The sequence below is a fragment of the Danio rerio genome, chromosome 20 (assembly GCF_049306965.1).
Source record: "Danio rerio strain Tuebingen ecotype United States chromosome 20, GRCz12tu, whole genome shotgun sequence".
Classification (NCBI taxonomy): Eukaryota; Metazoa; Chordata; class Actinopteri; order Cypriniformes; family Danionidae; genus Danio; species Danio rerio.
This window is the reverse complement of record NC_133195.1, coordinates 122,075-137,917: the sequence shown is the minus strand read 5'-3', so window position 1 is coordinate 137,917 and position 15,843 is coordinate 122,075. Positions and strand designations below refer to the sequence as shown.

The 15,843-nt window shown below is 43.8% G+C and overlaps 2 protein-coding genes across 4 annotated transcripts; both read right to left on the bottom strand.

Moving 5' to 3' along the window:
• Window positions 1-188: 188 nt before the first annotated feature.
• Window positions 189-8,005, bottom strand: pcare2 (photoreceptor cilium actin regulator 2). The gene is made up of 2 exons (XM_003200654.7): window positions 4,348-8,005; window positions 189-560 (listed from the first exon to the last, which is right to left on the bottom strand). The coding sequence occupies exons 1-2, from the start codon at window positions 6,849-6,851 to the stop codon at window positions 485-487; spliced, it is 2,580 nt and encodes an 859-aa protein (XP_003200702.3). The 5' UTR covers window positions 6,852-8,005; the 3' UTR covers window positions 189-484.
• Window positions 7,509-15,237, bottom strand: olfcb1 (olfactory receptor C family, b1). Of its 3 annotated transcripts, none has more exons than XM_073932168.1 (6): window positions 15,039-15,197; window positions 12,970-13,261; window positions 11,672-12,427; window positions 10,873-11,076; window positions 10,662-10,779; window positions 7,509-9,264 (listed from the first exon to the last, which is right to left on the bottom strand). In XM_073932168.1, exons 2-6 carry the CDS (start codon window positions 13,249-13,251, stop codon window positions 8,159-8,161), a joined length of 2,466 nt encoding a protein of 821 aa, XP_073788269.1. In that variant the 5' UTR covers window positions 13,252-13,261; window positions 15,039-15,197; the 3' UTR covers window positions 7,509-8,158.
• Window positions 15,238-15,843: the final 606 nt, after the last annotated feature.

The following is a 15,843-nucleotide window of genomic DNA, read 5'->3' as shown; positions in this document are numbered from 1 at the left end:
TATATACTTATAAACCTCATAGAGACACAGTGAACGTCTCTAATGTCCTCACAAAGACAGTTGAACAAGCCTGGGTGTGTTAAATGGTCGACTTCATGTCTTCTGCAGTCGAGTACAGTGCTAAAACATTAATAATAACAATCATCTTCCACTTAAACGCATGAATACAGATTCACAAGACACTCATAAGAGATTAGGAGTGTTCTAGTTTATTATTGATGGTGTCTCAGTAATACAGTGTGTTGAACAGTGAGTGCAGTGAGATGAGTCTGGGAAAGGCAGAGTGTATCTGACTGACGCTTGATCTGGTGTTAAACATTAGAAATCAATAGACAGATCCCGCTATAGATAGAGAAGTAAACATGAGCTTAACAGATTGACACAGAGGCGAATGCACACTCTCTAAAGCTCCTGTGAGCATTGTGGTGCTGATATTTCTCTGGAAATGTTTCCCGATATATCCCGGCTCAGCTCTGTAATCCAGCTAATCTGCAATCTGCTGCGGCTGGAGTGTGTTCAGGTGAGAGTCTGCCGGCTCCGGCTCACATTCAGGCCTCGTCCTGTGGGAAACACACAAACAGAACCTCAGGAAACATCCAGACAAACAACAATGCCGGGCCGGTAAAGACTTTATGCCGTAGATTTAACAGAAGTAAACTTCTCACAGTTCAGCAACGAGTCCTGCAACCCTGATGAAGCTGAGCTCAACGCGTAAAGAGCAGTTCAGCATCCGGTCTGCAGGGATCTAATATAAGCTGAAGAGATTTCATAACACATCTGCCAAAGGATCATGTTCAGTGGGATCTAATGCTGCGTTTAGGACTGTTTACCAGTCAGTTCAGCCCAAATAAATAAGTTTACTCACTGTGTCCTCTCCCTCAGGTGCGTATAAACCTTCGCCAGTTTCTTTCCCCTGTTCAACACTACAGATGGCATTTTAAAGAAAGATGAAAACCTGTAACCATCCACTGGGAAAAATGCAGTGGAAGTCAATGGTTACAGGTTTTCAGCTTTCTTTAAATGATCTGCTTCAGTGTTCAACAGATGAAGGAAGCTGATAAATGTTTATAACCACTTGAGCGAGAGTAAATGACGGCAACATCTTTATTTTTCAGAGATCTGTCCCTCTGCCCCACATGACACCACATGTGCTTTCCTAATCTGTTTATTAATTAATCAAATACCATTTGTGCTTTCAAGAGAGATGAAGAAAAGACAGATAGACTCAGGGATAGACTGAGATTGAGATAGATAGATAGATAGATAGATAGATAGATAGATAGATAGATAGATAGATAGATAGATAGATAGATAGATAGATAGATAGATAGATAGATAGAAATTTGGATGAACAGACGCTTAGACCAATAGACAGACAGACAGAGAAAAGGACTGATGGACAGTGAGATGATGGATGTATGGACAGACTGGGAGAGGTGTACAGTATGTAGGCCATGCTCCTCCTCCTCCTCCTCCTCCTCCTCCTCCTCCTCCTCGTCAGCAGGTGAGTGGTTGTTGTCAGTGTTGTCTGATGGTAATCTGCAGGATTAGCCTGAGCTGCTCAGATTAAACTCTCAGCACACACACAGCTGACATCTTTCTCTTTCTCTTGTGTTCCTCTGCTTCTATTCATGATCACAACATGATAAGTCTTTAACCTACAGTCATGAGCAATATCCAGACAGACAGAACAGACTCTTCCTGAGCAACTCAGTTCAGTTCACTGACCACTCAGCAGCAGCTTTATTAGAGATGCACACTGTCAGCACATTACAGACACGACCAGACAAAGTGTTGTTCCTCTGGGTTTCCCCTGACTTCCCGAAGTAAACGTGTGTGTGTGTGTGCGTGTGCGTGCGTGCGTGTGTGTGTGTGTGTGTATCAGCAGAACAATACTGTCAGATATGTTGGCATAACTTGAGTCTCGTAACACTGCCTTCCTGAACTGAACTGTTAAATCATTTAATTTGCTAATCTTATTAATAATCATGTATATATTCTGCCATAAATATCAAGCTCTTTCAGGGTATTTCTGCTGTTCATATCTTTAATTATAGGGCAGTGTAATCAACAGAGATTGTGGATTCTCTTTCTCAGGATGATTACAATATTATAACTCAATATATATCTATATCTGCAGCTCTTCAGTGCTAGAGAAGTCTTTAATAAATCAGCAGTGTGTTCTGATTGAACAATAAAGCACTGTTATACACTGGTTTTTCTGTCTGTGTTTATTTTGGTCTTGACGGTTTGAGCGATCACTCCGGCTGGATTGAGCATGTTTGAGGACATCCCTGTACAGCGCTGTGTGTTTGACTCTGCTGTTATTAGTGTACGGGCATTAATAAACTGTGGTTCAGCGCTGTGTGTTTGTCAGCCCTGACTCAACTCATCCAGTCAGAATGTTAGATTGAGAATAACATGTTCATCTTCACAGAAATGCATTCAGTGCATCACCCATCATCACAGTACAGTGGAGAGATCGCTCAGCCGATTCTGTCATCATTACTCCCCTTCACCTGTGTGAATGTCTGTCTTGTGTTAAACACAGAAGATGTTTTGAGGGAAGCCGGACGCCTGTAACTATCCTATCATGGAGCTTAATAGTTTTCAGCTTTCACACCGGACCACCAGGAACAAGTTTGGTGAGCCCTGAACTAGCTGATGTAGTGTCTGTATTAACACAAAAACCCAGTTGACTAATGCAGCTCAGCGGTCCTCCACCTGTCTCTCAGCAGCTGCGTCTGTTCTGTGTGTCTGTAGGCCACTCACCTAAATCCTCAACCTAATCACACCTGTGTCATCGCATGGCTTATATATAGAGGAAGTAGAGCTGGGTGATGTTGAAGACAAATGAGATACGCAATATATCTGAATGTGTGATATGTGATTCAATATTTTAAAAATATTAATAATGACCGAGATATGTTTGATATTACTTCAGGTAAAAAGGAAGCGTCACTGCTGTTTATGAATGTGAACAGTCAAGTTTTACTTGACTTAATAAATATTATAATGATGATTAAATAAGTGTCGTCGCTGCTATAGCCAGTGCTGGACAGAGTGCTGAAAAATCAAAAGTACTATTATCTGAGGACAACACTGCTTTAATGCCCAATAATGACGTCAAATGATGATGATATGTGGTCGATTTTAGATTGTGTTGGAAAGTGAGCAAAATCCAACACTGAGTCAACATCCTCACCCAACATCACACTGACGTCACATACTGACATTTATTCATCAGGTCTGGCAACCAAAATCCAACATCTGACAGACGTCATAGTGGTAACGTCCACACAACGCCAAGCTGTACCATCATTAGACGTTAATATTTGGTTGATCTTAGGTTTGATGTAGGATTGACAAACAGTTGCTGCAATTCTAAATCCCTCATGTCTTGAGGTAGTTCAGTATGAGGTGATTTACCTTCTATGTGTGATTTGATTGGACGGGAATCACAGGACTGATTTCTCTAATCCCTATAGACAAAACAATATGTGAAGTTTGTTTATAAACTAATTTCGAGAGGATCATGTGCTTATGATTTATCACGGTCGGTCTCGTATTAGCTAATCAATATCTTCCAATCATACGAGCCCTAAGCTACTATAATTAACCACAGTTTTCAGTCCACTTTATCTTTGTTTGGAAGAAACCCCCCTTCCTCCCCAATTCTCCTCCTTTACCATTGATCGGGCGGCGCGGCGGCCCAGTGGTTAGCACTGTGAGCCCAACAGCAAGAACACTGCCGGCCCTGGTTCTGCCAGGCCGGTAGGCATTTTTGTGAAGGGTTTGTATATATTTGTATAGTATAGATACTGCAGTAAACTGTGCTCAAGAGAAAGTAAACGTACACATTTATCAAACTACTTAGTCAATTACAATTCCTGAGAAACACTACTCAGTTACAGTCATGAGTATTTGTGTTTGTTACTTGACCCCACAGCCTATACTGCAGCTCTATCAGCCTGAAAACACCAAGAACAACCAGGTGAGCCAAAGCAGAGTGCAGGTATTCTTTACACTCTTATTGTTTTCTTAAAGGGCCAGGTCAACCAAAACTGAACCTTCTGACATCATTTCCTCATTTCCATCATTCTTCTGTTGAGCACAAAGGGAGATGCTGAAGAATGCTGGAATAAAAACAGACAGTGACTTGCACAGTGTTTTTGATTCTGCATGTAAGTCAATGGCTGAGTTTTTCTTGCATTCTTCAGTGTTTCTTCCTTATAACACTGCTTGGTCATCTCTAAGCATTCATTTGGTTGTGTTTGCTTTAAATCCCTCACCGGCAGATATCGTGATATGCAGATGTGTGATATTTCAGTAATGGAGGACACTCACCCATCGCTAGTGGAGTCTGAGGCGTCCTCGATCAGCCCCTCCTGTGCTCTGATGTCCGGCAGTGGCTCGCTGTGGGCCTGTGGGCAGTGACCCGATGGCTGGAGGTGTCCCATCGACACCCTCCCTCTGGCTGGATCTCCCCATGGCCGGGGAAGTGTAGATGTGCATGAGGGAGGCCACGGTTGGTTCTCCTGACAAAACTTGGCCCGGGCCTCTAAATAAGACTGTGAGCCAGGAGGAAGTGTGTGTGGTTTTGCAGATGGAGTCCACCTCCCATTGGGGGGCCAGGTTGTGGATGGGGGACTCGGCACTGCGTGGTGCACACTGGGGCATGAGGGTGGGAGCCGTGTCCTGGAGACTGGTGGAGTGGTTGGAGGATAACACTTGGTGTGCAGCGACGCGTTCTCTCCCTCAGTCACCTGTGTATAGTCCCGCTCAATGCTGGAGCCCAGGAAAGCATCTTGTCTCGCAGGCCGAGAGGAGCTGATGGAGCAGCGCTGCACGTTGGCCCGGCTGAGTGGCACAGGCTGTCTCTGGGTCAGAGTGCGCTGACCTCGGCACTGCACCTCATGAGGCCCTTCTTCAGCAGATGGTCCAGCACTGCTGCTGTACGAGCTGTCCATGAGCATCTCTGGAGGCGGAGGCGGGAGGCTGTCCAGGTCCAGGATCTCAGGTCTGTCAGACAGCAGATGGAGGTCGGCACCGGTGGTCAGCGCTGCTCTGCTGTTCTGCAGAAGTGGCAGACTGCATTTCTTGTGGCCTCTGGCCCTTACTGGTCTTTGGTCTAAAAGGCGTTGTCTTGAACTGTCCTCCACTCCTTGGCTGAAAGTGTTGATGAGCCTCCTGACAGCATTTCGCCCCGGTGGCTCTGGAGTAAAGGTCGGAGGAGAGCTGGGTGGAGCTGCTCTGAAAGGCCCTTTGCTGCCATACTGAAGGCCGTAGTATCTGTCTGCACTGGGTGCCCCTGATGAACCACCTCTGATCTTTGACCGAACACGGCCTTCCGGTAAACAGTTTTTCCTCCTCCAGTGCTGTGCGTGCTGGTTTCTCTGATATCCCAGTTTCACATGAGGGTCTGAGTCTTTCTCTTCGCTGCACAAACACTCTGCAGATTGAGAGCGCTTTGGTCCTCTTAAATGGCGGTGCTTTGGTTTCATCTGTAAAGTGTTGTTGTCTGCTGTTTTCGGCCGTCTGATTTTCCTCTTCAGATAGCTGGCCTTGGCTGGTTCCTGAAGCCCACCCTGGAAAGCAGGACGGCTGGTGTCTGCTTCAGAAAAGCCATACGTTGTCTCAATCTTCTTGTCCTCTTGCACCTCCAGCTCATCTTTGCCACTGACTTCCTCCTCGGGTTCTGCATCTTCATCATCCTCTTCATCATCCTCATCCTCTTCTGAAACTGGCTCACTGGCGTGCTGCTGGTCTAGAGATGCACTATTGTTGAAGGCAGATGTTATTCCAGCATTTGCTCCTGATCCTGAACTCCCCCTGCTGCGACGCTGTCGGTCTGACCCATTCTGACAGTCGTTCTCGGCACCGATGCCACTGTCCTCACTGTGCAGTGCAGAGTCCTCAGGACCAGGCTTTCTGAAGGCAGCTGCCTCCACATGGCACAGGACCTGCTTCAGGCGCTCCTCAGCCGCACGTTTAGCCAGCAGCTTCTCTCCTATGAGCTCAGACATGGAGCCAAAGTACTGGGCTAGTTCCTGTAGGGCCGAGTCGCTCCGGCATCTGACAGAGTCTCCCATCGAGGCCATGTTCACTGTGGAGTGGAGGAGCATCTGCTGCAGCAGCTCGGATGGCAGCGGGGAGCCGGTCTGCCCATTGGCTGCTGTAGGGGGATAGTCTTTAAAAGAAGCGGGCCATGTCATGTTGTGTCCGTGTTCCCTCAGCAGCTGCTCGCCATCAGCAGCCAGGTCCTCCAGAGCCTGGTTGATCTCCTCGAAGTGGAGGACTACCGAAGCCACCGTGGTCTGTAGAGAGCGCTGGGTCTGTGCAGCCTGACCTAGGAGCCCCAGGAGAGCCTCGTATTTGGATATGCTGGGGTTCAGGTACGCATAGGCTGCCTGGTGGGCTTTCAGTACAAACTCCGCTTTGGCCAGCACATGGGAGTTTTTTCTCAGTCTGGGTTTCCTTTGCTTCTTTCGCTTCACCTGCTTTTCTCTGGTCTTTTTCTCCTCCACTGCTTCTTCCTGCTGTTCTAGGAGAGTCTCTTGTGCTCTTTGCTCATCATGAGAACTGATTATCTCCAGAATCTTCTCAGCAGCATCTTCTCGCACTATTGCTGTGGCATCACAGACTACATCATCTACTGAATGCCTCTTACCCTCGGAGTGTTTTGCAGGTTCCTCTATCTCTGTTTCCGCTAGTTCTTCTGAATCCTCTGCTTTGGACTGAATCTGATCTCCGTCTGACAGCAGGTCGGGGTTTTTCTTGCTTTCTGCTGGCCCAGATGGTAAAGCAGGCCTTTTACTGAAGAGTTGTCCTTTAGAGGGAGAGCAGCCCATGTTGATGAGAGAATGATCCTCCTTTCTTTTCAGCAGGTTTGTCGAATGCAGATATGAAGCTCAACTGTACATTCTTTGTCTGCTTTTCCAGCCTTCTTGATTTATTTGACTATATACCTTCTGTCCAGTTGCTGTTTTGTTCCACAGACAGGACAGGATTGAAGCTTAAGTCTTTCCCACACACACATATGCTCACACTTCAGGAGGAAAGCGCATGCGTAAGACTATAAGCTCATCTGGCTAATAAGATGCCCTGCTGGTTACCAAGTCTTATTAGAGTTTACCCCTGATAAACTCTGATTCAATTAAAGTCTGTTGTCTATCTGTGTTATATATCCGTTATATATATATGCATTATAATCAAAATATATCTTAAAAATCCTGTGACTTGATTGTTTTGTAAAAAGGGTTAACAATGAAAAACAAGAGAAGCATTTGGTGACGTGTGTTTTGACCTGGCAGCAGTAGCACAGGGTAAACTGAGTTAAACGTGTCTTGGATCAGGAGTATTTGTAGGAGTTTTCTCTGGACTGAAATCCTCTCCGGGACTCTGTCAGTGATTTCTGCAACCTGCTGTCAGAGATGAGGATTTAATCAGGGTTTATAAACGCTTTACAGGAATGACAATCAGTGGCAGACAATAACAACAATATGAAGGACCAACTCTCAAATCAGTTTAATGAGGTTTACATGCACATATTTAACAGTCTGTAAAGAAACAGCTGTACAACAGCAGCATGAAATTGGTTGATTTTTTTATTTATTGTAATCATATAGTTTATTATGACTATTAGTACAACAATATGTAAATGACTCCCTTTTAAAAACAGACACCCTAACCCTGTATAAAAGGTTTAAGACACCACTTGAACATTCTCAGTTACTGTGGATTAATTAGATATAGTTTGACTAAAATATAATTATTTGTTTTAATAACAGAGTTCTGTCATTTAATTGTCCCTTAACATTTAGTTATTTGTGACTCTGGGATTTTGGATTAATAATGTTATGATGATTTGTCAATATTTCAATTTCTTTGGACCCAGATTCCAGACTTTCAAATGATATCTTTGTCAAATATCATCCTAACAAAGTTTACATTTAAGTATATTTATTTATTCAGCTTTCAGGTATTGCATAATAATTAAATTGAATAAAAAAGCCAAAACAATAAAAAAGCACCATTTTAGCAGTTTTTCAGAGATGTGTTGCTCATAGATCACCCAGAGTATTCAGAAATACTTTATGTGTGGAAATAATGGTCAGTTTATTAAAATGTAAACTTAGTTTAAGCCCTGTGTGTTTATTCATTTAGTAATGTGTCTTCGTCTGGTCTGCACACGGTGGGTCACGGTCTGCTCTGCACCGCCTCTCTCTGCATGAAATAACTCCACAGATTTTAAGGCAGGATCTTTGGAAACGGGGCTGATCTCTGCTGATACTTCTTCACAGATGATGCTTGAGACTGTGACTACAGCAATATCTGCACTGACCATCTCGTCTCTAATGCGTCTGGTCAGCCTGCCGAGGATAATCGCTCTAGAGTTCTCGGACAGCTCCCACAGCACCACATAACACTTGGGGAGAAAATGACAGAACATGATGCCGTAGTTGGAGGCCAGGATGGCTGAGGCCTGTACGATGTGCCGCTGCTCTGTCCTGTTTCTGTCAATATAAATGGGAATGAAGCAAAGCCAGACGAACAGATGGATCAGCATGCTGAAGATGATGACTCCGGTTTCGTTGAAATCCTGCGGGACTTTTCTGCCTTTAAACGCAAGAAAGAAACAGATGAAGGCCAGCAGAGCGATGTAGCCATGCATTGCCCCAAAACCTGCAATAGAGCCTTCATTACAGATGACATATTTGATCAAGCCGCTTCCTGGCCACAGAGTATCTGGGTAAGGAGACTTTAAAATCAGCCAGAACAGTAGGATGATGGCTTGAGCCCCAGTCAGCAGGACCAGGATGATCAGAGGCTTGTAGAGTTTCTTAAGCTCATGCTGCTTTTGTGGATTGAAGACCAGGAAGGCCAGGAAGGTGCGAAAGGCTTTAACCAGGATGCAGGAAACACACAGGGTGAAGCCGAGGCTGTACACGGCTTGCTGTGCTCTGCACAGATGCTCATTTGGCCTGCCGATGAACATGATCACGCTGATGAAGCTGGCCGTCAGCCCCAGAAGCATGAACCCTGACATTGTGCCGTCCGCCTTCTTGATGACCATCGTGTTCCTATGCACACAGAAGAGGATGGACGAAACCAACACCAGAAGCAGGCCTATAGCAGTGGCCGCTAACAGAGTTATGGGGTAACCATCCGTCCAGAACAGATACTGCTCCTTGACGATCTCACACTGGATTGCTCCTTTAAGAGATGACTGCCCGTCAGGACACTTCAGGCATTCAGACTGATCTGGAAAAGCAAACATGCAAACAGTCATGACATGTGAGATAGAAAAGCAGCTCTAATGTTTAATATTCTAAAGTCTAGCAGCGATGGGTCCACTAAAGCTGGTGTCCTACAAAGTTTAGCAATACGCCTGCCTATAGATTTCTAGGGTCTGGAAGACCGTGATTAGCATGATCAGTGGTTTTTGATTGGTGTTGGACTCTGCAGGACACCAGCCCTTCAGCACTGAGTTTGTCCTCAGATTCTGTCATTAGCTTAATGTTGGGATTTGAGTTTTGCAAAATCAATAACGTTTGTTCTACAGTGGGTTTCCAAAAAAATTGTGGTTATGAGTGCATAACTTCGCTTACTGGGATGTTGAGGGTGCTGTAAGTTTTTGAGTCTTCTAAGATATCATTTACAGGCCATAATGTGTTGCATATGTTTCAGAAATTGCTAAGTGAACATCTGAAAAACAGTGGCAAAGTCAGTGATTCTGCTTTGAATCGTGTGCTGGGATGTCTGTCTCTGTTTTGATCTCTATAACCCACCCACAGCCAGCTTTCCCAACGACATTTCAGCACCCCAGGTTTCCGGTTTTTGAAAAAGATTGTATTTTATTTCAGTCTTGAAGGCGCCTCAGTTTGTGCATGAATACCCAGTGTTTTTGTATGTGATTTCTCCAGGTGCTCTAGCTTCCAACAAACCCATATGCTATAGGTGAACTGGAGAAACTAAATTAGCCGTAGTATACAAGTGTGTATGTGAATGATAGTGTGTGTGGGTTTTTCCAGCACTGGCAGTTCACGAGATAGTGTGCTCTTAGTGCTGGGTTGGGGCTGAAAGGGCATCCATTTTGTAAAAGATATGCCAGAGTAATTGGCGGTTCATTCTGCTGTGATGACCCAGGGACTAAGCAAAGATAGTGAGGTTAGGCATTGGTCCTTATTCAGCAAATGCATTTTGCAATGCATTTTGCTCAACTGAAAGCAAGGCCTCTAACATTCAAACCTCTGAATGAAACGCTTAGAACAGCACACTTCCTGTTTAGGAAAAATGGGGTACGCTTTATTAAATTAGATCCAGGGTTTAGACCACAGAACTGAAACACTGGTCAATTTAATATTGGATGTTTCATGGCTAAATGTGAGCAGCTGGTGGTCAATCTTCTTTGATCTTCATCCAACAGTAAAAGCAGAGTGTGAAGAGTTAACGTCTGATGATGTTGTGGGTCTGCTGGGATACTTGACAAGGCTTAATTCACTTATTACCCTTTGAACTAAAAATGCTTCTGTGGAACTGGAATCATGGCAGAATATCCTGTGATGTGCACTTTGTTGAATGGAAAAAACTCTGAAGCAGTTAAGGACTAAGTAAGAACCCAGAGGGAAATGCTCATACGGTTGAATCAGCATGATCACCTGATGCGTTGGTGTAGTATCCCACATCGCAGGGGACGCACCTGTAGCAGCAGGTGATGTTTGACTGCTTCTTCACTGTTCCCGGTTGGCAGAACTGAGAGCAACTGGAGCTGAGGAGCTGGAGGATGGAGGAGTGTGAGTGTCTGCAGTCATCAATATGCACTTTCCACTGAAGGACAGAGGTGTTAGCTTAAAATACTTCAGCACTTACCGTTTCATTGATCCAGTGGTATTCACTAAAGATTTCCACATCTCCTTTTTTAATGAGGAATTTCCCCACAGGCTCAATCATTCTCTCTTCATTATTTTCCTTCCACATTATGACATCATAACCATCCGTGAAGTCACCATTTTCATTAAAGAAATAAGAGTTGCCGTCGAGTGTGAAATTGACTCTGCGCATGCTTGCCACGAGCTGCGAAACAAGGATTAAACGTCAATCCTGTGGTCGTTCATGGCTGTTCAGAACACTGCAGAATATGTCATTTGACAATGCTAACGTCAACAAACAGTAAGGAGAACTTATACATCAAGGCTTATGCCCAAACTTGTTTTGTCCCTCCTGCAGACGTTAAGTCTCTGAAAGATCTGAGGTCAATATTTCAGCAGTTAAATTATTTTACCTCCAACATTCAATTTATCATTCAGACTACAACTCCCAGAAGCCCTCATTTCTGGGGCTGAGTTCATTCACAGCTGACTTGCATTACATCCCATTATAAATGGCCATTCATACCTCTTGATCCTCTCTATGTATTGATTTGCCCTGGCCATCATTACTGAGCATTCCTTGTTTGTTTGCCTATCATGGTTTTCACATTCTTGCTGCCTGCCCTTACTTGGATTGTTTATTCTGTATTGTGGTTTTGGGAGCGTCACATCATTACAGGCAAGTAAAGCTGAAGTCTTGGAGATCTCTGACCCACGCTAATGAATGGTTCATCACTGAGCTTAACCCCAACTGCGTTCTCACCATTATGAGTTTCCTGACAGAGTCCATGAATCCTCACCTGCCACGGAGGGAAGTTGGTCTCAGACGAGCAGGTGGTGTCGTTGCACTTCAATAGTTCCCTGAGCCCATGTGCTATTGCGTATATGGCCACTCTCTCTCGATAGGCCTCCCTCAGCTCCACTGCGTACAGCACATCATCTGTGGTGCAGTTGGACGGCCACAGCGAGCAGTTCAGCCTCAGCTGCTGGTACTCCTCGATGAAGTCATTCTTCCCTCCAGGTGTTGGCCTCAGGTTCCTCAAGTAGTCTTCAAACCCTGGAATGTTTCCCAAAGAAAAAGAAAAGCCAAAGATTGGGCCCACTTTGTTGATGTCCTTCATCTGGGTTAGTGGGCGAAACATGGACCAGGCGTCGCTCGCGATCCAGACTCTGCTAGTGTTGGTCTTGATCATCTCCTTAAAGAGCTTCTCCACCAGCTGCGGCTTCAGGATGAGCAGCGTCACATTAGCAGAGGACGATCTTATAGCATTTGCAGCTTCTTGGATGTACTTATCTACATCCACCTGGTCTAAGTAGTGCGGCACCACTTTCTCAAAGTCTGCACATATTTTGCCCTGCGACTCCTCCATGAAGCTCTGATAGGCTCCTCTACCATAGTCATCATCTCCGTACACGACACCGACCCAGTTCCAGGAGAAATGAGACATGAGCTTGACCAGCGCCTGAGCCTGGTACACATCACTGGGAATCACACGCATGAAGGACGGGTAGCGCAGTTTATCACTCAGAACCGGAGAAGAGGAGGACGTGCTGACCTGGGGACAGATCAAGTGTTTCCTTCAGTTACTGATAATACCCTTTCAGGAAAACAACTGAATAAACACTAGACAGGAGACAAATACAATTATAAAATTAACAAATTTACCAAAAATTGTAGACAAAATCAAATCATCAAGATCCAAAAACATGATACTCTGATTTCTAAATCATTCTGCTAACTTAGCAAGGAAGCCAGATCAATAGTTGTCCCAAACTAAAAATTAAACACAATCCCTACAGAACACATAGAATAAATCTTGCCATCATAAGGAAAAGTGTTTGATTTTTAGTTTGGGATTTAATGGTTAGAGTCGGAGTACAGGGACATGTCCCAGCAGGGTTTAATTCCAACTTAATTAGGGTTAAAGCTAACTATGTAGAGCTGTGGCTCTCCAGGAACTCCAGGAGCCTGACACCTGTGCATTGGAGAGTTGGACTTATTGATCCAAATGTTGCTGGATTGAGTGCCAGAAATGGCAGGAATTGTAGATGTGGAGAGTAGATGTGACTTTAATGAGGTAGAGAGTTCAGAAGTTACCTGAGGAACGAGGTAGAGGCTGAGGAGCTTGGCGATAGCGATGGATAACTCAGAGTATCTTTCTCCCATTATTGCTTTGGATGGTGGACAGAAGTCTGAATAGTCCAAAAGGGCCGGTAAGGATCCGTTGATGGCCAGTAGATGCTCCAGGCAGTGCAGTGCTTTGGTGGGAGATGCACAAGGGTCACAGATTTTATATCCCAGCTTAATCCCCGGGAGAAAATTAGAATTGTTGATCTCCTCGACTGTGTGGATGGCACCCAGCGACTGTACAAATGTCATCAGATCAAAACTGGCAAAAAAGAAAATGAGCTTGCTTAATTCTGGTGACCGTTTTTGGACAGTTTTTTCTTCACTATTGATGAGTTAACTTTAATTAACCCTAATGTTCAGCAGAGGAAAAGTGTTGGTGTTTATCACTGTACAGAAAGCAAGGTGAAGCATGGCAGGGTTTAGTCTCATTGCCTCTGTCATTTTTATAGTAATTCTCCCAAACATAATACGTTTAATATAAGTGTGGGGACTTAATGATACAGACACAGATAACTGAGAGGACACCTGTTATCAGAATCACCTTGATCGAGAGCCATTTTGGTCAAAATTTGAAGGTCAGACCTCTTTTGTTGCTGGACAGAACAGGAAGTTGAGGCTATCGACCTTGTGACTGGTTCATCACCAGTTATCATCTTACCCACTATACTGATCAAGTTCACTCAAGAAGAATGATTTACTGAGTTTTTTCTTAAGAAAGAGCTTGTGCCTTATGAAATGAGATTTTTAACCTTCTTTCAAGACGAATTGAAGAAGAATTGACTTTGGTCCAAAACAGATAATCAAAATACTCTCTGAATTTTATCAACCTTTACCAAACATTAAAGTTCATCAGATCATCCTCAAAACAATGATAGCAGACTTTTAATGATTGTCTTTCTAGTGCTCTTGTATGACCCCTGAATGCTGTTTATGATAACAATGCATTAATCATGTCACCATTATGCTTTATCACAAATATACCATCATGTGTATGTTATTTGAGGCGAAAAAGGTTCCCTTCGATGTTAAACACAGAAACAAAAGGCACCATCATTATAGCTTTGTTAACTGGTTACAAACAGAAGTGAGAGGCGGGCACAGTGCTGCCAACTTGGCCACTTTAGCACTATATTTAGCAGCAAATCTAGCGACTTTTTGTGTTACTTGAGATTTTTTAGACTCTCATGTGTCCATACTGTACTGTCCCTTCTCTTTTCGATGAGCAGCGGGTGATGTTGTCAGCCCCTCCCCGCCTTCAGAGCACTCACAGGTAGCCCAGTCCTCATACAGCAGTCTCTCACCCACCTGCAGCCTGAGAGCAGATCACCCCTCTGCATACTGACGGCAAATGATTTAGCACCGGGAGTATGAGGTATCCCCATTGTACAGTCAAACCGATCTGCTTCTCTTTTATTTTAACAGTTTAATTTGACTGTTTATACTTCTCTTGTTCACAATCCCAGATATTCTAGTGACAGTTTTGGAACTTGTCTAAGTTTATTACATATGAAAGATTACTGCAAATTCATTACACATCCATCCTGATTTACTATAGTTAAACAGCAATAAATTTTGTTCAATTGACATGCATGCATAAAGCATAGTACAAATATACTAATTCAATTATTCAATAAAATTCACATCACAGAAATTATTACATATGTTTAAACTATACCATGTATGTGAAAGTGCCAGTATATGTATATATAAAGCACAAAATTCTGTAAACAAATAGTAAATGCTGTTTAAAATGCAATCAGCGTTGTAATTAATCTCAATAATATTCATATATGCAGTCCACAACATAAATTAATTAAGAACAAATAATTAATTAATGAGAACAAAAGGCATTTAAGTTACATTTTGACCACTAAAGTTTTTAATGTTCCTGGTTTCCATTTCTGAACTTAGCATTGGTTAGTATGCATATCTTCTTATTTGCTGTAGCAGCATGTCATAATATGATTTGGTTTTGTGCATACTCACTCAGAGCAGATGAATGGCTGTGGTCTGGTTCGCTGGTGAAGGTTCCTCACCTTAGAGTGAATTGAGCTCAGGATTGCGATGTTGACGTCTCCATTTAAATACGCGCCGCACATGGAGTCTACTGGGTCACAGCGGAGCCACGAGACCCAGCTCAGCATCATCAGCCCCAGCACACAGAGCTGTCCTGCAGCCTTCATGATCGACACTGTGCAGAATCACTGCCGCTCCGCTATTTACAGGAGAACTGGTCCTGCTTTCTGGGTGTTGTGAGCTGAAAGGCTGGTTTTGGAGGTAAATGTGTCTGAATGTTACCTCTGATAGACTTCTGGAGGATTTCCCATAGACTGAAATGAGAGAATTGGGGAAATTAACCTGCTCGGTGGCATTTCTGTGGCCCATGATCAGAATCTGGAGTCAGTCTGAAAGGTTACAATAAAACGGAAGCTTTACTTTTCATTTGGGATGGTAAGAAATGATGGCATAACGAGTGTGAGAACAGCTAAATCTCTCCATAATATCAGACCTTGACCACTGTTAAGGAATTTCCTGAGGCAAAACCACAAGAACTGTCAGGCAATAAAACAATACATTTCCTAATCTGAAAAGAAGATCAGCTTGGAAACCAGTTGTTCAACTGTCTCTAACACTCATCCTGAGCCCTCCCCTACTTCACCTTCTCCACCTGAGCAGGTCAATCACATTCCACACTGTAACGTCTCATCATGGTGTATCTCGTGGATCTAGTTTTTCCCTTTCATGTTTGGTGTCATTTTAAATGCCTGTGTGTGATTGCTGAAGTGGTCTCATTTTCACCGTAATATTTCACAAATTGACTTGTATATGTTGACCTGGGGT